General features: G+C 40.4%; 1 protein-coding gene across 1 annotated transcript in view; it reads right to left on the bottom strand.

Annotated features, from left to right (window-relative positions):
- ches1 (checkpoint suppressor 1) overlaps positions 1–25,999 on the bottom strand; it is an 83,748-nt gene that overhangs the window by 42,283 nt on the left and 15,466 nt on the right. The window contains exon 2 of the mRNA XM_030127846.1: positions 2,872–3,471. Within this exon, the coding sequence (XP_029983706.1) occupies positions 2,872–3,453 (582 nt within the window). The 5' untranslated portion in view covers positions 3,454–3,471. The remainder of the gene's footprint in view (positions 1–2,871; positions 3,472–25,999) is intronic.

Below are 25,999 nucleotides of genomic sequence, written 5' to 3'. Positions count from 1 at the left end.
TAGAGTCTGACTGAAATTACAGAGATTCTGTAATTGCAGCTTCAGATAAAGCGCAGCACTTGGCAGGTAGAGTAGGAGTCTGCAGAGATGTGCCCTCATTTCTACACCGACACAGCGTTCACGTGTGCCAGTGTGTGTATGTGTGTGAGTACTTTTAAGCATTCATGCGTGCTTACGTGTGTTTGTTTGTGTGTCAGACATGCCCTGTGTGTGTTTGCAAGTGTGCGTGCGTGTCAGAGAGGGGGAATAGGTTTGAAGGGTTAATTAGCACGCTGTCTTAAATGGTGTGCAGTGGCAGGAAGACAAGACAGGCTGTCCTTGCCAAAATCACCTCTACACATGCTGCTTTACACACACACATGCACACACACACACACACACACACATACACAGGCATATGTGCATATAACACAAGATGAGGACATACTCCCTTTCTCCCCCACTCAGCACCTCAGTGCCCATCTGAAGCTCATACACACATATTTTCACACAGCCACACACATGCACACACGCCTAAGTCAGTAAAGCCAAATCAGTTTTCCCGTTGCTACAGCAACAGCATACTTTTATGTCAACTGCAACCTAGTTACTATGGAGATATGTATACAAGAGAAACTCTGCCGTTGTAGTCAAGGGCCAGATGACAGCATAGCGTGAGGGCGTGTGCATAAAAAACACACACTCACACACACACTATGTCCTGTTCATCCTTCATCCATTTTGTTCTCCCCCCTCTTACACACAGCTTAGTCAAAAAGAAGAGCTCAGGTTCACACGCTGGTCAAGGAAATCATAAAGAGCTCCCATATCCCCTTGTATAATCTGTATCAGCTAAACACGCAATGCTAGCATTGATCCTAACATTGCAACGCACTGTCCCCCCCACCCCCAACACCCTCGGGCGAGATGAAATCTAAAGCCTGCTGGCATCTGTGTTATTAAATCCTCCAGTATTAATTTAGCACTAATTGAGTGAGGGATTCATTCCCCATTTACCCTGCGTCTTTAATGGGGTAAAATAAAAGACTATATCAAGACTTAAATCAAAAGCGAAATGCTGTTCCCACTGGGAAAGCACAGAACGTCAGAGTGAAAGAGAACTATGAAAGCAGAGATCATCAACTATTGATAAGGCCGAATCTGGTACAGCTGTAGACAAAATACAGAATATGTTTGACTTCAAGTTGGATATGCCTGCAAACCGCTGATAACTGTCTGGCTGTGAAATAAGTTATAACCACGCATGATAGAGTGAATAATGGGTCCAGTATTTACCGTGCGGCTGCAGTATTATTTTACCACAAGTACTCAGGGAATGATGGATGAAAAGTGATTAAAAATCCCTGAAACGGTTCGAGTCGGGGTTGGGTTTTTGAAATTTTCTTTACCTGAGTCGGTGTAAGGGTCGCCAAATTGCCTGGCTGCTGAACTAATGTAACGTTTCAACATTAATTTAAGGACGCTGAAGCTAGATTTAAGACTTTTTAAGACCCTTTTAAGACCATTATGACTGAAATTTGAGATCTAGTTGTTAGTGCACAGCGGTTCACACTGAGGGGCCGGACAAAAGCGATACTCTGGATGTGAATACAGAAGAACACTGGATGACAGTGGCAGGTGTTTGCTGTTGGCTCTGTTGATTTATGTTTTTCTGACATCTCATGTGACTCGAATGCCTTAATACCCAGAGTTCCTACAGAGTTGAATATTTTCTTGCACAAGGTGTAGCTGGTGTCATTTCAACAGGTTTCAACCAAAGAATAAATGTGTTGTTTTTGAGTAAAGAAGTAGCATTATCAGGGACAGTTTTTACTTTTCAGTTCTAGAAGTAGCTCTTTAATAAATACCACTGAACGTTTTACACTCGTGGTTATCAGAGCTGACAAATAACATGTATATTCATCATCACTGTGATATTAACAGTGCAATAAACACATTGCAGAAGTGTCAATTGTAAGTGATCTTCAATCATTCATTTTCATGCGGCATGTATTCACTCTCACATCAACATTTCACAATCTCTCTTTCATCTACCATCAAATGTTAGTGGTAAATACATGCTGACTATAAGGTTAGTTCATTACAGTCAAGCCATCATTACACTGATGTTAGGAGACATTGCAGATTTTCCTCACATTGTCCCATCCAAGTGGTTACTGGTTCCACTTGGCTTGGTTTTGGAACTTTGTACAAAAAAGTGATATTAAACTTAGAATCAAATCCATTTTAGAGATCAGTCCGAAACTTTTAAAGGTCTAAACTTCCGACTTCCTTGAGACCTGTGGAAACTGAACACACAGATGATTCTGGATGATGGTCTAAATAATGTGAAGTCCAACAGAATGACATTTCTTTCCATGACAATCTATCAATGATCCTGCAAAACAATTTTCTAGACCAAACCAATGATCTTACATGACTGCAGCTGAACAAATCTAGAGTGTTAATTTTTCCCTTGATTTTCAGAATTAGAGTAGTGTTGAATACTTATGGAGAGGTCACAGTTGACACTGCTATTAGAGATGCAACAATTAATTCATTCATTGTCATCAAGTCTGAAGAACCTCTTAAGAAAAATTACATTACTTCAGCCTCTTAAATTTGTTACAGTTAACTAACATTACACTGAATTGTTTGGGTTGTGGGCAAAATAGGATATTTAAAGACTTCTTCTTTGCATTTGGGGATAACTACTCAAAATTCTTAATTTTATGACATTTTACACACCAAGCAACTTATTGATAAATCAATAAAATAATTAACAGGGTGATTGACACCTGCAATAATCATTAGTTGCAGCCCTAATTGCTATGATATATGATAAGCATTAACAAATTCATTCAGTACTTTGTTCACTGCTGCTGTCTTTACCTGGCTCCGGTCTTTATCCACTTTCTTGAAGCACTTGTTGAGTGAGAGATTGTGGCGTACTGAGTTCTTCCAGCCTGTCGGTGCACTGGCAAAGTAAGGGAAATGCTCCAAGATCCAGCCGTAGATATCCTTCACTGGCAGACGTTTGTTTGGCGCATCCTCGATGGCCATAAAGATCAGGCAACTGAAGGAGTACGGCGGTTTGCGGTTGGCCCCTGCCGCCAAGTCGTACGCTGAGTGTGCATCCCCAAGCAGGGGGTCGTCCGGGGAAGGAGACGAGGACGAGGGGGAGCGAGGATGCTGACCGTCAGGGTCCTGCAGAGGGGAGACGCTACGCAGCCCCGAGTGACTGAAGCTGTTGAGGAGGTCTGTGCTCTCGTGGAGCCAAGAGAGGCTGGTGAGCTCCTCATCCTCAGCCTTGGAAAAGGAAGCGGAAAGGGACAGAGAGAGGTCGGCCGCCTCGGCCTCAGATGCTGCCGTGGCGGCGTCTCCCTGCCGGTACGGTGGGCTCATGCCCTGCGAGGCACTGGCTCCACTACTGGGGCTCTGAGCCTTCTTACTGGGGGGCATGGTGGGTCCCATCCAGCCCAGGGCTCACTCCTGTAACAGGAAGACAACAGAGAAAGCCAGGACAAAGGGGAGGGAAGGAGAGCAGGAAGGGGAGGAGAGGAGGAGGAGCAGGGAGGAGAAATGGGAAGAAAAGGAGAGAAGAAAAACCAGGTCAGCTTGTGAAATTCACTTGGTGCTTCATATGATGCCTTAATTTTTGTTAAAGGCCAAGGGTGGAGACACGCAACAAGATTCTGACCACATTCCCAATTAGGCTGTGTTACATCTGAGGGGAAAAGTATACATCATCATTTTTCTCTGGGGCTTTCTATCCAGTTCTGACTGGGATGGCAAATTTAGTGCTTCATTGGTTGAGGAAATCTTGCCTTGTACAACTACCCTCTAATTACTAGCGTACCAGTAAAGTATTGACATTACAAGGGGTTGCTGTCATAACATACGAATGCTGTTAAAGGTCTAATAGTTGCAGGGTCACAGGAACTGTGCCAGCATCCTCGCAGTGAGGGGAAAATATAATTATCAAGGTTGAAGCAATGAATGAGAGTAGAATAGACTGTAACTCTTAAATTTTACATTACATTGGTCTAAGTGGTCGGACACAGTTTTTCTGCAGGGTATCTGTAAAGGATCAACATAGTATTAGCTGATTGTCTAGTTTACTATTTTTATGAATATTTTATAATTTTACAGCCCCCTTTTTCTGTCAGTAAGCACCATTCTGTGGTCTCAAGCAATGCCTTGCACACAGCACTGCCTGACTGGTTTCATACACAGTTGGAATGTAAAGGATTTTCCGACTACAATAACCATCTAAGAAAATATCACAGCTTCACAGCATCCTAGTATTACATAATTATTATCAGTTCCAATGACCATTATAAGAGTGAAAACAGGAATGTTTTTCATGTACAAACTAAGTGTGAAGGTAAAAGTCCAAAAGTTTAATACAAAATATTAAAGTATTTCTAAAAAAATCTCCCTTCGAAAATAAATAAAATAAAGATACGTAGGAAAGCTGCACATCTCTCTCCTGTCTGAGCAGGAGAAATTGCAAGTTGACAAGTTGACTTTGACGGGGACTGAACGAGGACATGAATTGCACAGGTGAGACTCCTCGTATTATTGTACACAGTGTGACAACTGTTCATTTTCATTCCACTGTACAGATTGAAATGCAATCCAGCTGAAACACTCACACATTACAAATAACAGCCTATCGATGCTGAAATAAGATATGACCATTAATTTATTTACTAGTTCTTATCATTTACACATCACTGAAGTATTACTGAATTGACCTCTATTTTGATTGATTTGTCTGTTTAAAGGCAATGAAGTTTCTTTCGACTCTGTAACGTCTCATTTTTACTACAAATGTACATTGGTTCTAAATATTGGGTATTGGTCTCCTTGGCTGCAGCACTGGCCTGAAAAAAAACAAAAACAACTAACAAATCAGTTGACCCACTAATATCTGTGACCAGAAATGACCATGACTGAGAGAAACAATGGAAACAGATCAGAGTGTGGGACCCAAATTCCTACCCATCGTAATCAGACCATTATTCCAGTAATATAAGAGCAACGCTGTGCTCGTTAGACACAGGCAGTGTGATAATTGGTGAACAGGCCTGAGTATCACACCACAATCAGAAGGCTCACAACTGGGACTTTGATTGTCCTCTAGCACTGACAGCTGTGGGAAGGACCCAGGCAGCAGCTACAGCAAAATGTAATCTGCTCCACTCACCCTGTGAACATGTTTTAGAGTCTGGACACACACGCAAACACACACACAGAACACACAGCTAGGATGCACACGTGACAAACACACACATAAATTCAAATTGTGGCAAAAAATGGAGATGCAGAGGGGGAAGATGGAAGATGGGGGATGCAGCGATACATAAACAAACACGGGCTGCAAACTATAAGCATGCACACGTACATAAGTGGACACACACACACACAAACAGCGGCGCCATTAGGACATGAGGATTAAGTCCAGATATGTTCTGGCCGGCCCCTGTGTGGTGCGATCGCTCTCTAATCCAAGGTGATCATCAGCCGATCTGTCCCCTCACTCTGTGTGATTGACTGACAGCTGTCACCCATGGCAACCCGCTGTGCCGTGACAACTGTCAGTTTGCTACATCTCTGGCCACCGTGTCACCATGGCAACAGAGCAAAACAACTCCTCTGTCTCTAGTCCTGACACCCTTCTTTCCTCCCCCCACCCGTCGTCCCTCCTCTATGTCTGTCGCTCTTTCCACCTATCTCCCCGTCTCCCCTTTTTTCACTTTTCTACCAGCGCTGATAACTCTGCTAAACAGTGTTGATAGGCTGTAGTGGAAGGACTGAGCTAAATATAGCATTGTGATGTATAGCTGCTGTGCTGTTGCTCTACGTATAGTCAGCCCGCCTATAGTCACCCCGCTGCTCCAGCTGACTCTCCTCAGTGCTGGGAACGTTTCGGCTCCGGCGCTTGATGTCTTTGATCCCCCCCCCACTTCTCTCCTCTCTTTTCACTTCTCACACTTTCTGACAGCACACACGCTCATTCAACAAGCTGTACCTGTCTGAGGTACAGCATTGTTGCACCAATATTGACATTGAGCATAATGAATTCAAATTGCCCCAGTGACGATAACGCCAGAGCTGAAAATAGTGAGCACATAATAAAAGGGATGGGCGAGGTGGGTTTAGTTTAACAGGCTTTTCGAGGTGCGTGTGTCTGTCTTTTGTGTGAGTGTATTTACGCGTGTGCTTGACATGCTTGTCATGATGTGTGTGTGTGTGTGTTTGTCTTGTTGGGGCATCGTAGTGACATTGCTCCTAGTAGGAGTCCACTGGAATGCAGAGATGGCTCTGATGCTCTCTTTTCTCTCCATCTCCTCTTCCTCCTCCTTGTTATGTTGCCATAGCGGCAAGGGGGCCATGAAACATTACGGCTGACAGTAAAGTCATCTCATTTTACTGTTGCTATGACAACAAACTCCTCACTGTTGGTTGGGGCCAGCGCGAGCTGCCGACCAAGCCTCGTGCCTGTGTATGTGTAGATGTGTATGTGTGTGTGTTTATGTGTGTGTGTGTCACCATGTCTCCCATGGGCTCTCATAAAGCTTAACACACTTGCTCAGCTCTAAACAAACTTTCATGCAACTTCTACAGCGGCCCCCTCAGGACCAACTGCTAAAGGACAAAGGCAGATATCGCTCAAGTTCAGACTAAATGATGCCTGCTGTGTGTGTGTCTGAATGCGTTTGTGTGCGAGTGTGTGTGAGAAGCATCCTCAAATTTGTTTGACAGATGGGCCTGTGCTTGTCTCTCTGTCTTCTTCATTCTCTGGATCTCCTTTGTGTTTGCATGCTTTGTTTTGATTTGTGTTTGTTTCTGTTTGGCATGTCCGCGTTTGGCTTAGTGCTTGTGTGCTTTTAACTGCCTATGTGCGACTAGAAGTACTCTCTCTTACAGTCTATAAGTACACTTTTCATTTAGTCAGTGTGTCCGTGGATGTGATTTAAAGCAGTCGAAGTGTATGTGGTGTGTTTCTGTTCTGTGACCCAGCTCCATGCTGACTTTATTTACCCTCCGTGCCCTCAAAACACACTTAAATTACACCACTCAGTAAGCATAAATGAATATCTCCAATTGAAATGTCATTCTTAAACAGTTGGTGTTTGGTGCTACACACTCACTCCCTATTACGATGCTGCCATGAAGACTGTTACAGGTAAAGAAAGCAGGTAATTACTACCATATTCAACAGTAAATTTCCTCCATAAAGCCTTCGACTCACTGATACTGACTGAAAATAAAAGGCCTTTAGCTGCATATCGACATTTAAGCAACTAAGTTTGAAATGTTTGTCAAAACTACTATTTTCAAGGTCAGAATTCAACTCTGATGGACCATTGTCATGACCTTTCATAGATTAAATTAATAATAAAAAACTCTTAATAATTGCTCAAAGCACTTTCATAACTGTTTCAGTTCTTTAGTTTTTCTGTTTCAGCTCCCCAGTCAAAGAGGTTAAAAAAGAACTTAAGGTGGTCTGCTTGTGTAATATTAATAAATGAAAATGTATCAAAGCTGTACTGGGAAAAGCAGTGTTGACCAAACTTTTCTACATCAATAATACTCATTTTAAAAGAGGCCCATTGCCAGTCTAAATGTGGTAATTTTAACACTGTTACATCATGGCTTGTTTTTTTTGGGTGTTAATCCTGTTAGGTTAGCACGTATATTTAAGTCGATTATTCAAGTCCATCATTAAAAAAAGTATTTATTATTAATCCATTTGAATTGTGTTGGCATGTTTTGGGTTTTTTGCCACAAAGGGAAAAAAAGTCAAATGAAAAATAGTGATATTGAAGAATAATTGATTGATAAGTCAAAATGGTAAGCATAGTTAAGTAATTTATTTGGGGTGGGGGTGGAAGGAGGTTTATGTTTTACTTCAGAGAGATGTGGAACTAATGTTGATGACACTGTTTTGGCTGAACATGTTAAGTCTGAACAAGTTATTAAAGTATCATTTTGGTTCACTCACAACTTGGTTGGACATTATTATTTGAATAATAATGGATTGGATTTTTATAGCTCTTTTCAAGGCACCCAAAGCGCTTTATATTATGGATCCATTATTCATCTGTAGCCACAGCTGCCCTGGGGCAAACTGACAGAAACGTGGCTGAGAATCCACGCCTCTGACCACCGCCAAACATTCATACTAGTGTGAGTGACACTGGAGGCAAGGTGTGTGAAGTGTCTTGCCCAAGGACACAATGACACATGACTAGGACAGAGCAGGATTCGAACCACTAACCCTTCAGTTATTGGATGACCCCCTCTACTTCCTGAGCCACAGCTACCAATCTACAATGACATCACAACTAACTGACAAATTTGCTTAAATTGCTCAAACAGCACTGAAAATGTCCATCCCTAATGACAAACATACACAGATATTAAAGCAGTAATGTTAGTACTTGAAAAGTGTAGTGCAGTGGTTTCCAACCTTTTTTGGCTCGTGACCCCATTTTAAAATTTCTGGCGACCCCAGACATTCAAAACAGAGACATTTTGTTGCTAAAATTCATTTGTTTTTAATCATGTAATAGTTTGCTATATTATGTTGCAAATAAACTTTCATTTTAGATGACATTTAGGCTATATAATATTTATAATGCACCTTTTTTGGTGTCTGCTTCTCAGTTTCTCTTGGAGATGTCTTAGCGGGGCCGGGCGGGTGAAAAAATATTTCTGTTCTCTGTTCTGTCCAGTTTTCTGACTTCGACCGTGTCCGGGCAGGTTGAAGTTTAGTAACGGACATGGTCGCAAGATCGGGTCAGTCAAGACATGCCCTCTCAGATATTATATCCTGCATTTTATTTAAACTGGATTTTTATTAGGAAAAGTGTGTGGTGTTAATTATAATAATATATACACTGAATCATTAGAAAATCTGTTTTATTAGTAATGTTTTATTTATTTTTTTAATCAATTACTAGAAATTTCAGGCGACCCCATTTGAATTCCAGGCAACCACACGTGGGGTTGCGACCCCAAGTTTGAAAAACACTGGTGTAGTGTAAAAAATATGTGTCATCAAGGTAATTAATGGAAGACGATGTATAATGGTCTCCTTAGGCATCTACATCGAGGCTCTTTTCAAGTTCTGACAGTATCTAGATACTTTGCGGTGTGAATAAAGTCCATTACCCAGCTCTTTAGATGCAGTATCTTATAAATATCTTACAAACAATAGCCATCACTAAACTTATCACCGCCTTTTCACCCTTCAGTCTAATAAAAACTACACCTCGAGGCTAAATCGAAGACGTTTCCTTTGTGGTTGTTATTCATTGTATTAATTATGTTTTTGCTACGGCTTGGATGTCACCGGATGTCTGACGAGATATTGACAAACGCACGGGGAGGGCCTAATTCTCAGTCTACTGCTTGGCTCTAGCTGTATTGAGCTTCACCTAACAATGCTGTGCCGTTAAAGGCAAAACATTTTTACAATCAATATACTCTGGAGCATGAGTCATTCAAAGATGAGAAGCTTTAAATCAACCACGAAACGTCTATGAAGTCAGATGAGGAGCGGTGTTGTGAGCTTATGAGGATGAGACAATACACAATCTGTTATTGACCTTGATGTAACCCTGCTGACCTCTGACCCTCCTGAGCCTATTTAACTAGATGCACAAGCCACCAGTGTTTACACGGACGGAAGGAGGTTAACAAACTCCTCCGAGAGCCGAGAGGGTGTAGGCTAATTCACATTGCTCTAATTGACAGTGTAATCATTTTACGCCGCATTCATGCTCTCCCAGATACTCGTCTAAATCACATGCCACATTTACGTAATCCTCCGAAGATCTTCATTCCCTGTTGGCAGCTTTTTCTGTCTGACTTGCGAGTGGTTACAGTGTGCCAAAGCCAGGAGAAATGTTTCAATAATGTACCTCATTTCTGTCTCTGTCTGGATCCCGCCTGCTGTAATATTAGCCAAACTGACTCTTAGTGAAATCCCCAAGTCATCAAGTTACAGAACCCCAAAACCACATCAGTGCAGAAATATTAAAATAAAACCAAGATAGGCTTATGACAAGCTGTCAGTGGCGCATTTACACTTTGCTTTGGGTCTCCGCGGACTAAAATGACTATTACAACTTTGTCAGTTTGATCGCAGCTCATGACATATGTTGCATGTCACATCCTCCTGCTCCTCGCTTTGCTGTCAGTCTTCACTATACAGCCCAATAAAGCCACAGCCATGAAAATAATCCCCCCTACCCCAGAAAGGAGTAGTAATAGTAGTGTAGGAGATAGCAGCAAAGAATGGAATAGAAGCTGGTAGGAGTTATTACTTTGCAGAGGGGTGAGCTGAACCTTGTGGCTCCTCTGGCCACAGTGATAAAGCAGAGAGTCAGATGCACCGAGGCAAAACTAATCTGGAGTTTTGATGACAAAAGGACGACCTTTATCCCTCCTACACATGCTGGATGGATGGAAGGGGAGAGGAAGACCAACAGAGAGAACGAGAAAATGAGAACTCTCTCAGAGACGGGGAAATAATAACTTCTGCTACATATATGTCAACACCGGTTGTAGGAAGCCTTGTGATGTTCTCCGTTTTCAGCCCATGAAAATCATTTCCACCCCCCTTGCTGTATTTCCTGCTTTTCCCCGGCGACAAATATCAGGGTTCCAGAGGGCTTTTGGCAACCAGAGCAGGACCAATCACATCCTATAAGGTCTCGCTGTGTCTTCCTTTTATGTCGTCCACAGCAGCAAAGAGTTATGGGATAGAGGTCAGGGGTCAGGGTGTCCCGGCGGACTGATTCTGACCCTTTCGGTCCTGGCCGCTGCTCTCAGCCTCCCTGGCAACTCACACAGGCAACAAACACAAACATATGCATTTTCTGATGCACACGAAGGGGCTTTTCTCCTGAGGACCAGTTTGGTCTGTGCAGAAGATAGAGATTCACCAGAGCGATATATGACCGGTTGCAAAGAGAGTATTAAAAATTAAATAACCTTAAGAATCTTACTCAAATAGAATATTTCTCTTTCTGTGTGTAGGGTATAATATAAGTAGAAAATATTCGCTGATTTACTGACTATCTAATAGAAAGAAACATAAACTACTCAGTTTTAGCGGTGGGGTACTGTATTCTGCAACATACTTCACATCACAAGACAGACATTAGATTTGTAACATCTGGAAAGACTGAATATAGATCAGAGATGGTTTGACTGACAAATCAGAGACTTTCTTTATTACAGACGTTTTAACTCCAACTGATTCGCTTTCCAGAAAATTAGCCCTTTTCCAGTTCGTTGACATTTCTGACACTGCGTGTTCAAAAGGCTTAAACTGTCTTGTTTACATCACTTGAAACTCATGCAGTTCGCAGCAGAACTGATATCAGATGACTATTTCCTTTTGCTGCTTTTCCACGAATATATCCTGTGTATTAAAGTGGAATGTTAAATACCTTGCAGGTGTTGTGACACCTTAGATGATCTGTTCGCTATACACTATACTATACTGTGAATCATTATGTGAGTAGCACTGCTTGTGTTGTGATCTATTGTCCTTGAGGAAAAAAAGGAACTCTTATGATGGTATTTCAATGACAAGTAGTTCAACAAGTAGGCCATTAGTCACTTGAAAAAAATAAAAAGCAATATTTTTTTAAAGGACAATACAGGAAAATTTCATGTTTGATTTTTTAAATAAGGGATTCAATATTTTGTTTGTAATATTTAATGTTTGCTCACTGAATATCTTGAGGTTTTGGATTGCTTATACCTCTGTATATCACTTTGGCCTATATATCACATTTCAAGATATTTTACAGATCGATTTATTGGTTGCAGCAGTAATAATGAATCCAGTTGTCTCCATTAAATAACCACGGAGGTAAAAAAATCGCTGGTGCCAACATCTTAAAAGAGATTGTGTTTCTTCTTTGCAGAGTGCATATCTTTAAGTTTTGGATGACTGAAAAAAACAGAATGGTGAAAGCTTGGTTCTGGAAAGTTTCATTTTTCTCCAACTCTTTCTCTAACTAATACAACAGATCAACACCATTCCAAATCAACATCTTGTTGTTGTGTAGACCTACTAATGTATGATAAGTGCAAACCTTCTGGCAGAAAGGTTTTCCAACATGTAGCTTATTTTATGAAAAGCTTTATTTTAACCTGATCCATGGACTTTTAATGTGAACCCTACCATATAAGTCATACAAGTTCCTAAATAAAATAACTGACACTGACACCTCTTGGATATAAACAAAAACAAAAAGAAAAAAAGGAAAAGTTAAAACTCTAAACCATGTGTTGGAATTGGACCCCAGTTGACCCCCCGTTGTAAACAGACACTCTGGTCTTTATTTGGATTCCCATTAGCTTTGGCCACATTGGTTTCTACTCTACTTTGTGGTGCACAGCCTCAAAATACATCATACACTCCTATATACTGCATGCGAACACGCATAAAAGTGGACTCTCCTACTAATTGTCAACCAAAAATGGGACTTTCAAACTCTAATTCATAAAAAAAGAGAAATAATTGCAACTCAGATCTCTAATAATAGCTGAGGTTGAGATCAATGCAATCAGTCCTCACATATAGGGGGCATAAAAAAAAATTATATAAATAAACCAGTTATGCACAATATTCACTTCTACATGCTTAATTTAATACATTCAACAGTATAATATTACCCAGCTGTTTTCATCACTTTGTTGTTCTATATCAGTGTTTCCCAACCACATAAGTGTGCCGTGAAAAATCATCAGGTATGCCGTGGAAGATTATCCAATTTCACCTGATTGGTACTCTAAGCAAGCGGCGTGATTTAGATGCGTATGACTGCACACGCCAATGATCCACTCTACAACGGTCTCCTGTTTCCCATTGCAAAGTGAAAATGAAAGTGAACCGGCCCCAATGGGCTGCATTCTGTTGATAAAGCCTCCCTCATTAGTGATGGGGTGGGGAATATGCCTCTATTATACTAATATTATTATTATTATTTTTTTTTAATTGATTTATTTCTAATATGGAAATGGTATAAGCTTACTGATTACTACTAATTGACTTCTTTGCACAACATAATATAGAAATGAAAATTCAGGGAAGCAAAAAATAATACGCCCAAAAAAAGAAAAAAAAAAGAAAAAGGGTCATCGAGGATTATACGACGGACCTCAATCTGAAAACCAGGGGGGTCTGTCCGAGGAGTTGCTGACGCACCCCTCACCTTTCTTGTTCCAAATGCCTCGCGACAATGTTGCCCCTGCACCCTCAATGTGCTTGCACCCCCCCTCCCCCGGGAGAGTGTCCGGTGACTGCTGCCAAGGAGTTCCCTATTCTGGCAAACAAAGCTATTTCAGTTCTGTTCCCTTTCTCCACAACCTATCTATGTGAGTTGGGCTTTTCAATGACTGCTATAAAGATGAAAAAAACAGAGACTCGGAGCTGTTGAGGAAGATCCGTGTGTGTCTTTCTTCAATTCCTGCAAGAATATCAGCTTTGTGTTCAACTAAACAGGCCTAGGTTTCACACTGAGTAAGTAAATTGAGCAAACTGATCAATAAATATACTTTTTGTAACATTTTTCTTTGGTGGTGTGCCTTGTGATTTTTCTAATGTAAAATATGTGCAGTGAATCAAAAAGGTTGGGAAACACTGTTCTACATCACTCATCTGAAGAGTAATCTGGTTTTCGTCACTGCAGGTGTGTGTCTTACTATGAATGGAACTGTCATTTCTAGACTCTTAAAGGTGCAACAGGAGGGTGATGTTAAAGCTCTGTTAGCACTGAATGGTTTCTATCCACTGAAACATTAGAGGGCTTTTAACGAAGTGTTGTGTTTGTGCAAAAGCGTAATTCAGAACCTCGCATTGCAAACTGGACTGGGTTTCACTCGAAATATGAACATTTCTACTCAGAAGTAAAGGCCTGTCTATAACACAAACCTCCTTCAAACTAAGGTCTGGTACGCTCTGCAGCTGAAGTAAATAAAGGCTTAGGAAATATAGTATGCTTAAACCAAAAAAAAAAAAGAGTAATCAAAAACAAGTGCCAACAGAAGAGCTACATGTGTTTTAAAGCATCCTCAGTAAGGTATGTTCAAGCCGCTGCCTGTCCCGCTAGAGCATTAAACATTATAGCCTTTGTCTACTGGCAAAACAACTCGGCAGATAATCAGCACATAATGCACAGTATATTTAGGGGAACTGAGCCCCAGAACTTTCAAATTGAAAAATGAAAGCACAAGACACATCAATGAGGCCACAGCTCCCTCTGTACGAACAACACTACACTGTTTCACCAACAAAAGCTACTTTATACACTGTGACTTTAACTTTCCTACAGGTAAAAGCTCAGAATGTAATGTATGGTGCAAGAAAATCAAATATTGCCAGTGAATAATTCAAGATGACACACACACACACACACACAAACACAGACGTTTGCAGCCTCCTTCCTCCAAAGTAGGCTACCCAACAAAGCAAACACACATTTGCATCAAGCAAACACAGAGTAAGTTTGGTATGATTCATCAGCAGCCAGCGATCATGGAGTCACGCTCGGCCTCGCTCTCTGAGGAGGACGGACAATCAGATTCTCACACACACACACGCACACTGAGGTTGTGGACGCTTGAAGGTGACTTGTATGTGTGTGTGTGTGTGTGTGTGTGTGTGTGTGCAGCCTAGAGGTCCCTTGGTAAAACACAGGGTAGTGTGTGTTTATATGTGTGTGGAGGGGGTCTGACTGTGACAGTGAGGTCAAGCTTAAAAAAAGCCCAGGCCCTGGGCTTTAGACTTCCATGGTAATGGCCATGACACACCACAGGCCCACATGCAACCGCAAGTTCGTGCATGGTCACTCAGCTACTGGCTCGCTCGGTGAGTCTATTCATTTCTCAGTCACTTAAATCAACTCAGGGTGTTTTTCTGGTGTCAGGCTTAAAAAAGAAAATGACTCGTGCTAGATGATAATAGTCTTCGTTTGGTTTGAAGTTGCTAAAACACACAGATTTAAAAGCACTGACTGAAAATTGTCTCATCATTTAATATTGTCTTTCAGTGTTTTACAAAAAAAATAAACAATCATGCTTCAGCCTTCTCATTTTACACCTGTACCCATCTCCTCAATGACAAAATGAAGTGACAAAAATTGGCAAGATATTACATTATTTGTTGCTGTTTACCGTTGGAATCGAAAGTCACTTTCCAAAATACTAAAGTGACACTCGGCTTTTGTTTGATTAATTATATTATTTCTGAAAGACGCTGTCTGTCAGCATTTCTCTGTCTTCTGTCATTTGGACTATTTTCTGCAACAAAGGGTGGAGAATTTTCTCTTGTAAAACACCTGAGTGCCATTTCAATTTCAGTCTCTCACTGACTCTTTCATAATATCAAACAAACAATTAAGCTCTGACTGGAAAATACAATTAGAATGTAGATGTCTATACATTTACTCTGGTATAAGCTGACAGGAAGTTATCTTAACATTAACACTCCATCTCCAATCTCATGTTTAACCTCAAAAGCATGACATAATATTGACAATTTGTGACTTTGAACATAGTGTTATATTTATTTAAATAACATGGTTAAGCAGAAAGGTTGTAAGGACCATTAGAATGACTGGAAATGGAGTGTTGCAAAAACTGAGCACTGTGGACACAATGAACAGGACACAAATCAAGATAGAAAGACATAAAAAATAACAAAATGACAAGAAGAAAGTCTGACAGTGTTCTGATAGTTTAAGGGTCAATAAAAAGTAGATCTATTGCAGTTCTTGATGTATTTTTCAAAGTTTGGGTCCCAAAGAGACACCAGATGTACTTTGTTGCATCTAGATTAGACCATGTTTCTGCTGCTTTATGCTAGCCCTAAAAATAAAAACAACATTAACAATTAAACAGCCTTTGTCAACATTAACTGACATTGCTAGTGGTTTAACTACACATCCCATGACTGTTTTTTTTTTTTTTTTTTAACTAAAATTGTTTGTAATTGTATAGTACTCTTGCCTTCACAGTGAAGTGAAGTGGCCTCGTGGAGTTTTGCTGTCAAAGGGAAGTTGCCAGGCAACTGGGCAGACGGTCACAGTGTAGTTTTGTCCGAAAATAGCACAGAACTTCTAAAACCACAAATGATCAGTTTTCATGTTAGTGTTTAGTGCAACTTTGAACCTCGGACATAGCATGCTAGCCACTTGCACCCATTTACAGTGTTTGAGCTAAGCTAGGCTAATCACCCCTGACTCAGCTCCAGTCTTAATGCACAGTCATGAGAGTAATATCAATTATTTAGTTTTAATGTGTGCAAAGACAGCCCAAAAGCTGCTGCAGGCTCTGAAGCAGGACCTCCAGTGTTTGGAAGGAGCAGCTGTGTAAAATGAAATAAGTGGGTTTTTTAAAATGTTGAAAGATGAACAAAAATAGATTCCATAAAGGATCCAAAATCAATATGTCAAATCAATACTGAATTAAGATAAAAATGTTGGCAAAGTCTAGACAACAATGATAGCAGCGATAAAAGATAACAGGCGCTATTTCAGTATTGCTACCTCTTCTTCCTCTCCTCCTTCACCCAGTCCCTCCCTCATTCCCTCTAAGGCCTCCCCGTCTTTTCTCTTTGACAGTGAGCAGGTCCCTGTTGGCGCTCCGTGCTCTTTTACAATATTGTGGGAAAGGAGAAAGAGCGAGAGAGGAAGAAAAAGAGAAGGGAGAGGGAGACTGCCAGAAACACTATACGATATCAAAGCGGCCAGTGCACAGCCAGCAGAGCTTTGATAGCGGGCAGGGAGGGGTATGTGTGTGTGTGTGGGTCAGAAAAACCCAAGGAGAAAAGCTTGGTGAACTGTTTAAAGAGGGGGAGCATGATCTATCGAGATCCCCACATCGAGAGGAGAAGTGGGGTGGATGAAGCTTTGAGGTGCTGAGTGTTTTTCATCCGAATGTCCTGCAGTCAGAAAAAAAAAAAAATTAAGCAGGACTCCCTCTCTGTGTCCGTCTGTCTCCCTCTTTCTCTTTCCCCTCTGGCTTTTCCACTTATCTTTAACAAACAGCAGCTCAGGCTCTCAGCCACTGGCCGACAGTTTGTCCCGACAACAAAAAACCATGGCAACAACCACTGGAAGAGCCTGTCCGGTTCCAAAGGTCCACCCCTCTCTGGCTCTCCAACATGCTCTGCTCTTTGAGCCTTTTGCAAAAAATTGGCTGAAGTGGCAGATTGGAATCAATAAGCAAATGACCTAAAAACTTGGTGATGACAGTGGTTTGTGATCAAGAAACTGTCCCTTTAAAATACAGATGGTGATCACAGTGCAAAAAAAAAAAAAAGTGTACTCAAAAAAAGTAAAAAGAGAAAGGACAAGAGTGTGAGGCAGCAGTTTGTCAGATGCCTATACGGTCCTCTCTGGCCTCCCTTTGCTGACGGTACTTCCACCGCTTCTGCTGATGATACAACTTACATCCTTCACTCCTCCCTCCCACTCCTACAAGCTGTTTTTAACACTGCACAAGATACCTTATGTCAACTGAAATGTGTTCTGAATGCTGACAAAACAGAATTCGTGGATGTTTACAAACTCAAAAAACAGACCAAAAAAGGCACCATTCTGCACCTTGCATGTTTTATCTAGTTAATAATGCTTTCCAAAGTCAGTGACTGACCACTTTTCCAAAGAATGTGATGCTCTAACAAAGAGAAACTGATCATCTGTCTCATGACCAAACACACATCTCTAAAGGATTCTTAGTAACTTTTTGTTAGAAGTAGAACCCAAATACACATCTTTCTCAGGATGGATTGATGACTTGTCTATTAAAGAATTTGTGTTTCTATTCCAGATGAGATTACAATACAAGAAGACAGAGAGGGTTATGAAACAAGACACAGGTTCCCAGACTTAAGTAGGAATACTGTGGTGACAAGTTGGGCTGCAAACAATAGGAGGGTGATGTTGAAGAAAGTTGAAAAAAGTAGAAAAAATAATTAATCAGTAATCTTTGGTGATTTTGATGGCCTGTTAGTAAAAATTAAAGAACATCAAGAGAAAAAAGTTTGATTTTAATCACTTCATCTTGAAATTTATCAAAAAGCACAACACAGACTGTGTACAAAGACAAACATCACAAGGCAGATTTTTCCCCTTATCTAAAAATTAAGCCAAAATATGGAAGGTACAAGAGCTGCAAGTTGCTTTTAAATTGCTGGACTTTGAAGAAAGACTTAGGCCACGTTCCGACTGCAGGCAAATGTGGTCCAAATCTGATTTTTTTTGCCCATATGTGACCTGTATCTGATCTGTTAAAGAGAGTTTAAAGAGCACAAATCAGATTTTTTTCAAATCCGACCCAGGCTGCTTTTATATGTGGTCCTAAATCTGATACGTATCTGATATTTTACAATAAGACTTGAGTCTGAATGGCCATGTCACATTTATCTGACCTTTATGTCATTGAAATGCAACAAACGTCACAATTTTGTGTCCCAGGAAGAGGAGCAGTGGGAAAAACAACAACACGCCAAGACGAGACACCTCCATATTTACTTCGGTAAACAGTGCGTGCCCATGTGGTCAGGTACTACGTCAGGACCTCTTTTGCATATGTGGGTCACTTCAGAGTCACATTCAGTTCATACTCAAAACTGATAGAAGTCGCATTTAATGTGTGATATGAATGACCACAGAAAAAAATTGGATTTCAACAAAAAATCTGAATTGTGCATTAAGACCTGCTGTCTGAATGTAGCACAAGGTTGACCAAGTAGAGGGCTGAGAAATATACTGAATCGATTTAATTGAGATTTTAGAATTGAAATTTTCTCTTTCTTGCTCATCAAAACTTTAAAATGCAACCTGTTTGCTTCTAGCAATATCTTAATTTAAAGTGTTTCTCCAGTTATCTATAGCATATAGTTTAAGTAAAGAAAGAGGATTACTGAATTGTGTTTGGTCTTCAGTTTATGTAGCCAGAAAACATTTTGAGACATTTTTCAATTTTGAGGACGTCCCATGACATCCATCTTAATATACAGACTTCAGAACATGAGTAAATGAATGATTAGTATTGCTGTCAAACTTTGCATATTTGTTTTGTGCTTTCATTGTGGCTGACCTTTAATACATTTAAGTAAAAAAACAAAACAACTGTATTTTACTCTTGCTTTGTTTTCTTTTCACATAAAACACAAGATAAAGTGAAATGCAAGAAAATCGTGAAAATGTCTCATGTCACTGGTTATACATTCCAAGGGGTAAACATAGTAAAAAGAAGGTTCTGTCAATCCAAATATCAGCAAAGCTTTACACTTAATTGTACATCCTCCTTGTCAGACCTTGCCTTATTTTCCAACAGGTTTCCAGCAGCTGTTGATATTGTTTATACACAGCTTCGTCTGCGAAGCCCATCTGCCTACGATAGACTTTTAGCCCAAACAAAATAAAGCTGAGTCAGACCTTTGGACCTGACCAACAGACAGTCTCGGTGTGGTCGTTTTCTTTTTTTCCACAGCGAAACAAACCTTACCATGAGGGGAAATGAGCCAGAGTACGATTCATCTGGAGAACACCCTCAAACCACTTAAACACCCAGACGCCACTGCAGATTTGATTTGCAACCTTACGCGAGATCTTCAAAAAGGGACAAAACATAGCGTGCATTTCACAAAAAATTACCATCATAGACGAAAGAAAGTCTTAGAAATGCAAACATGGACAAGATTGACACCGTAATGGGTTTGCTGCTGTGCTAAAATCAATGGATAAAGATGTAAAGGGAGCAGAGATATGGCAAAAAAACTCTATTTACGATGAAATCAAGTATTATTTTAAGCATGTGTTTTTTTCCCTTTAGCTGAGACAGTACAGCTGCTGCCATTTCAGTGCAAACACTTGATTATTTAGTTTTATATTCACGTGCCATCACCCCTTTTTTTCCTTAGCCACTGTATATACCGTACAAATGCAACTCTGTCTCCCATCAGTGTCACCTTCCACGCTGGAGCTGACAGCCGCTCCTTTGCACAGTCTGACTTATTCTCTGCTACAGTTTTAGGCCACTCTGACTGTATTAACTCTCTGCTTATTTCTTTATCTCTTCAAAAAGCAGGTGGAGAAATGAGTCTTTGTAGTCACAGGATTTGTTATTATCAGTCCCTGAGGTCAGAAACGAATTAGGCATAAAAAAAAAAGCCTTTATGTACTATTTACTGTGGTTTCTCTTCATGGAACATACTGCAAAATTATTTAAAGGTGAAAGCTCTCTTGGTGCGTTTATACCTAATGAAGGTTCTTCTGGCAGACTCCATAAAGAGCAGTTTTAAAATAGGTCTGTAGGGATGGGAATCGATAAGAATTTAACAATTTCGATTCCATTATCGATTTTGCTTATCGATCTGATTCCTTATCGATTGTCTTATTGGTTCTCATTGGGTGAGGGAATAAAAGAGTACGAACGGGCGTGTTTGCATTAACTGTCTTTTATATTTCCATCTCTGCACAAAAAATAGAACATATACAGTATGGACAAATAATAATAACAGATGACACCAGTTACAGTTTGGGGGGGTGCAGTGAAAGTGAAACTAAAGACGCTTTATGAATCCCCTCTATTGCTGCAGAACCAGTTCGACTCTGCCCGTCTCCCGTTGTTGTGCACCTCATTTCCTTTCCCCTACCTTCGGAAACTTGTATTTGAGGGGGTATGATGTTTGTTGCCTGCACCGGAACCAGAACTGGGCCCGGATGATGGCCTGATGTTCACTCTGCCGCTAGATTCACAAGCGCCACTACGTAGCGTATCAAATGAATCACATGCTGTGGACAAATATTTGAGCATATTGGAGGGATTCCACCCTTTTGAAGAAATGGAAGTTTTGCAAGTGTTACAAGTGGCCCTGGTGTCGTCTTTTTTGACCGTTTCTGCATCAACGCCATGTTGGCTATGTTCTGACCAAAACAATGCAGCGTACACGTGACGTCATCACGCATGTGCAACAAAGGCAGGATTGATAAGCAGAATTGTTAAGCAGGCAGGCAAACGATTCCAAGGAATCGAGCTACTGGGATCTGGTTCTCAAAAAGAATTGGTTCTCGATTCTCATCCCTACAGGTCTGGAAACAAGCCTTCTGGTTCCACACTGATCTGTTGTCTATTGGAGTGTCCACAAGGTAGATTCTTGGCTATGCAATTTCAAATGGTTTTTTTTTTTTTTTTTATTATATGTGATTTACTGTATGTCTTTCTGTGGCTCTATCAAAGAGGAGATTTCTTAATTCTTGCAACTGTGCTAAATGAAAATGCTTTTAACATCCAGTCTTTTCACGGAACCCCACACAAAAGTTTGTCAGCTTATAACAGAAGTTTAACCCATAAAAGACCCAAGACTGTCCAAAAGCATCTACTGATCTAAACTGTTAAATATCTGTTGATCCACTAATCCTATCAATACATGTAAATAATTCAGGTAAAATGCAGTTTGTCATCAGATATGACCCATTTGGACATTTAGAGGCTCTGTAGTGAACATGGAAACACCGTCATACTCTATATCATTGATTCACCAGTACAACCCATGAAGTTGGATCAATGATACTGGATGGAGACATTTGTTTTATGTTCAGTTAATGATATATTTTGCTGAAAAAGTCACTTTCTCCTCAGTTTTTTTCTGTTTTTGATTAAAAAAAAAACAAAACAAAACATCTGAATATACTTAAAAATGCAAAAGACAGGATAATACTGTAATAAATGGTGAAAAATCACTTCAGGTTAATAGAGAAAAAAATTCATTTGGGGACTGCTACAAAAGTAGCACTAAATCTTTATGGGTTAAAGCTAAAATGCATGTATTGGAAGGAGAATGTCTTGAAATTTCTATATTGTAGTTGCATGTTTTAGTATGCAGCAAACATACAACCTCAACTACTGTATTTCTTCAAATAAAAACTGGGAGTCAGTGACAAATTGGGTTGCCCATAGTCATCAGTGTTGAGGCTGATACAAACAAAAGTGGTTCTAAAATCTAGGTTGGGTAAAAAAATAATATGGATAAACCTCTGGTGTCTGTCATGTAATGTACTACCAGAGCAAGTACAAGGTTCACTTCTACAATGTAATATAATGCATTCAACACAGTAATCTGACTGTTTTAAGCCCTTCTAGATCATTTGCTTGAAGTGTTTTCAGGCACTGCAGGTGTGTGTCTTACTTTTTCAGCAAAACTTACAACTGAAACCAGGATGACAGTGTTTCTCCAATAAAAGCTCTGTAAAATTATGAATAGATTATATCCACTGAGAGGCTAAAGGGAATTTTAACAGTTAAGGAAGTGTTGTGTTTGTAGAAAAGTGCATTACAATACGTATCACAGATGTGAGTGACTCAAAACTATTTATCCTCCTTAAACAAAGGACATTAGAAATAATAGCCTTCATCTAATACAAGTTACCATCACATACAAGCCTGGTTTTTCCTGCAGCTGAGGTAAATAACATCACTCCAATAATGGACACTATGAGGTCAAATATGACTGACATGTAACACTAACTGCATGACTCATAGAATTGCAGTCACTGATGCTGATTGTGTGCAGTTTGCTTATTCAGCTTCCACACCTGTAACAGCAAAAAAAAAAAAAAAAAAAAAAATTTGTGAAACTTGTGCAGCAGACGGTCACATGACTATTCGGGGTGTAGACCAGGCGAAATGGATGCCAAAAAGCAGATCAGCACTGCAAAGAATTAACATGACCTCTTTTGTATGGTGATGTTGTGGATTCAGAAACATTGATATTGACAATCACGCAGGTATATTCATGATATCATTCGTTTATCACGTTGCTGTCTGCAAAAACCAATTACAATATGACATTTCCAAGTCATGCAGCTCCAGTTGGACGTTAATAACATTGAAACTTGTTAACCGAACAACTTTCCCCACCTGCCAGTCCACTACTCCTTCTGTACATTTGATCTAATCATTTCGTTTTCCTCTGTCTTTGTGCTGATGTATGATTCCTTGTATTACTGTTTTCCACTGAACAAGAATGACCGCAAGCACAGATGACATGAGTGGACAAGAAAGTATGACTGAGTGAGTGGGGGAGAAAGTAAACCAGAGAGGGTAGTTATATCCTAGGGTCATTAGCAGCATTTCAAAGTCACCCCGTCTTTCAGCGTATGCTGTTTGACAGGCACTGCCAACAGAATTAGGGATGAGGGATGATGGTGCCGTGATTAGATGTGTAACTCAGGGGAAAGACAAGGTCTGATACACGGTTACAGTCAGTGTTAGGGGTAACATATTGCAAAAACAGATTACTTTTTGCTGTAAGACAGTAGTGTAAGGCATTACAAATGAATTTTCAATAATATTTTACTTGGTAGATGTTCAATAGCGCTTGCATTACAACAACTTTTAATTGCTCAAATGAAAAAAAAAAAAAACAGCAAGACTTTGAGACCTTAAGGAATCAAAAAAGCAGCAGGAAAGTTCTATTTCCTGTTGGTGTTCAGCCAATGGGTGAAGATGGCAGAAGACAGTACACTGGCCACTCATTACTAACCCCAACCCTGCTTTACAGAAGCTAGTTAGCATGATCCCTGTGATCAGCAATGACAAGGTAAGCTAACGTTTCTATGACTAGTTAGAATTCTTTATCGATTACAATCTACTGTCGTCGCACCCCCAGTTTGAACATGTAAAATATTGAAAAAAATACAACTGTTCCTGCTGGGATTGGAATATCGTAGACCATAGCATTACTTAATGAGCTATTCGTCCACATGTACTTCGGGGTGCAAATTTTTGTGTCCCAAGGCTCTCTTGTATCTCTTGTATTGGTGGTGGTGGTGGGGTAATTATTTGACTTTTGGGGGGGGTTTCTACTTCGCACACGCCATTCATGACAAAGGTCTGCATGTAACTCAAAAATCATACAGGAGTCATGTAACGCATTACAATCGCAATTCTGAGACAGTAATATTGCAAGGTAAGGAATTACTTTTCAATAACAGTGACGAGTAATCTGTAATGGATTACAGTTTGGAAGTAACTTGCACAACACTGGTTACAGTACACACACTCGCATACATGCCAAAAACAGGGCAAAGAAAGAGAGAACAGATCTTAAGATGTTGTCGGTCATTGATTCGATAACCCTCCGACCGTTAATTTCAATGTACAGACCTGACGCGAGTCGGCCCGATAAACACCTCAGCTCCCCTGGCTCCCCCTATGAGTGAACCGAATCCCCAAATTACAAGGCTTAAGATAACATACCTGGTTAAATTGCCGCTCTTTATAAGTCTCAAATCTCTTTGTAGATATTCATCAAAGGCTGTTCGCTCCTGATGCGGAGAACACAGGAGATGGGAAACAGGAGAACAACACACAGTGTGGTTCATATTAAGGCCTCTGATCTTCTATCTTGAGTCCCTCGTTTTCCGCTACATTCCTTTAGCCAGCGGTGATGTGTGGGAGAAGAAGGAGGGGCACAGTGGAAGGGTGGGTGGGTATGGGGGGTGGGCATCCTCTCTACAAGCACAAAATATGTGATGAAGCTTCCTTTTTAGCTGGAGGTTTCTAAAGGAAAGTGGAGTTCAACTGATGTTTTATCTCTCTCAACTTCAGCAGTCTTTGTTGTTGTTTTTTTTTAATAGTGTAACATAATCTATCTTGAGCACCGGTGCAACAACTGTATATATTTTTCCATGACTTCAGGGGGTTACTTCATACCTGGTTTTGTATACTTGCAGGTCATCTTACATCCTCTCTGACATGATGACAGCACTCCAAGGTTTTAAGTTTCCATCTGCCAAGTGCCAAATGAATGCCAGTGATAGTAACGTCTGTTGCATAAATAGAGAACTAGTCCATCTGTTGGATACAGACGAACTCAAAGACACACCCACATTAACATTAACATTAACATTAACACTAAACATAATTGAAGATACACACACATACTAAAGAAACCATTCAGGCTAAAAATAACCCTGCATTTAAAAGCCGAATGGAACTGAGGTGATGTAGGCGTGTTGCCACAGGTACATGAGGAAAAACTGAATATAATCCATGAGTAACACTGAGGATCCACAAATTTTGATAGCTTACTGGATGCCAAAAGTGCAATGTAGTTTATAATGCCCTGAGACAGGATTTCCACACAGGTCCAGCCACAGAATTGCTTTGAACTGACTTTGTCTCCCATGAAAAGGGCTTCTAGGAACCCTGGAGTGCAGCCATTATGAGGTGTTAGGCCCTGTTCAACTGTTCCACCTTGCTGCTGCCAATGCTGGTGAGGAACTAGTTACATGTACTGTAATCCGTGACTGAAAGAGTATGCAATTAAATTATAGCCACTAATCAAAATGCTAGTGATTATAAAAAGCTGACATGTAGAAAATAACAATCACTCAATTTCCTTAAATCTTGTCTCAGAGTGGGAATCACCTCTTCTGGCAGATTCCTGGACAATGTGGGTCAGCAAAGCCACTGGGATAAATCTGATTGCAACATCATCAAGGCTAGTATGGGGTGTTCAGTACTTTTTTTTTTTTTTTTTTCCTGCAGGGCACACTGGTTTACTGTAGATAAAGTAAGTGAAACGCTGCATGTTGGACAGCTTAAAAGGAAACATGAAACACACAGTGCTGAATTGTGTTAAACTACATGCATCTGGTAAATGTGACAGATTGATGTTCAACAGGCTAATTGCAACTCCGAAGGCCTGGGTCCTGCACTTAAAATGTTTTAACTTTACAGCTGTATATATCAAGCTCCCTTTCTTGATGACATGTGTGGGTATTTTCCATATTTTTTTGTATTTCGGTTTAGATTCACAGTCCCAGAGTCTGTTCTGGGCCTCATACTGTATTTTGCTTATGTCTGGTTTATAAGGTGCTGCCTCTTTATCTACACAGGCTGCATTCACTTGGCAGCATGTGCTTAAAGTTTGAGTGTGGAGTTTGATTGGCCTGAATTTGCACCGCCT

This window comes from Sphaeramia orbicularis, chromosome 24 (assembly GCF_902148855.1).
Source record: "Sphaeramia orbicularis chromosome 24, fSphaOr1.1, whole genome shotgun sequence".
Lineage (NCBI taxonomy): Eukaryota > Metazoa > Chordata > Actinopteri > Kurtiformes > Apogonidae > Sphaeramia > Sphaeramia orbicularis.
Note: the sequence above shows the minus strand (reverse complement) of the source record. Positions and strands in the feature narration are given on the sequence as shown.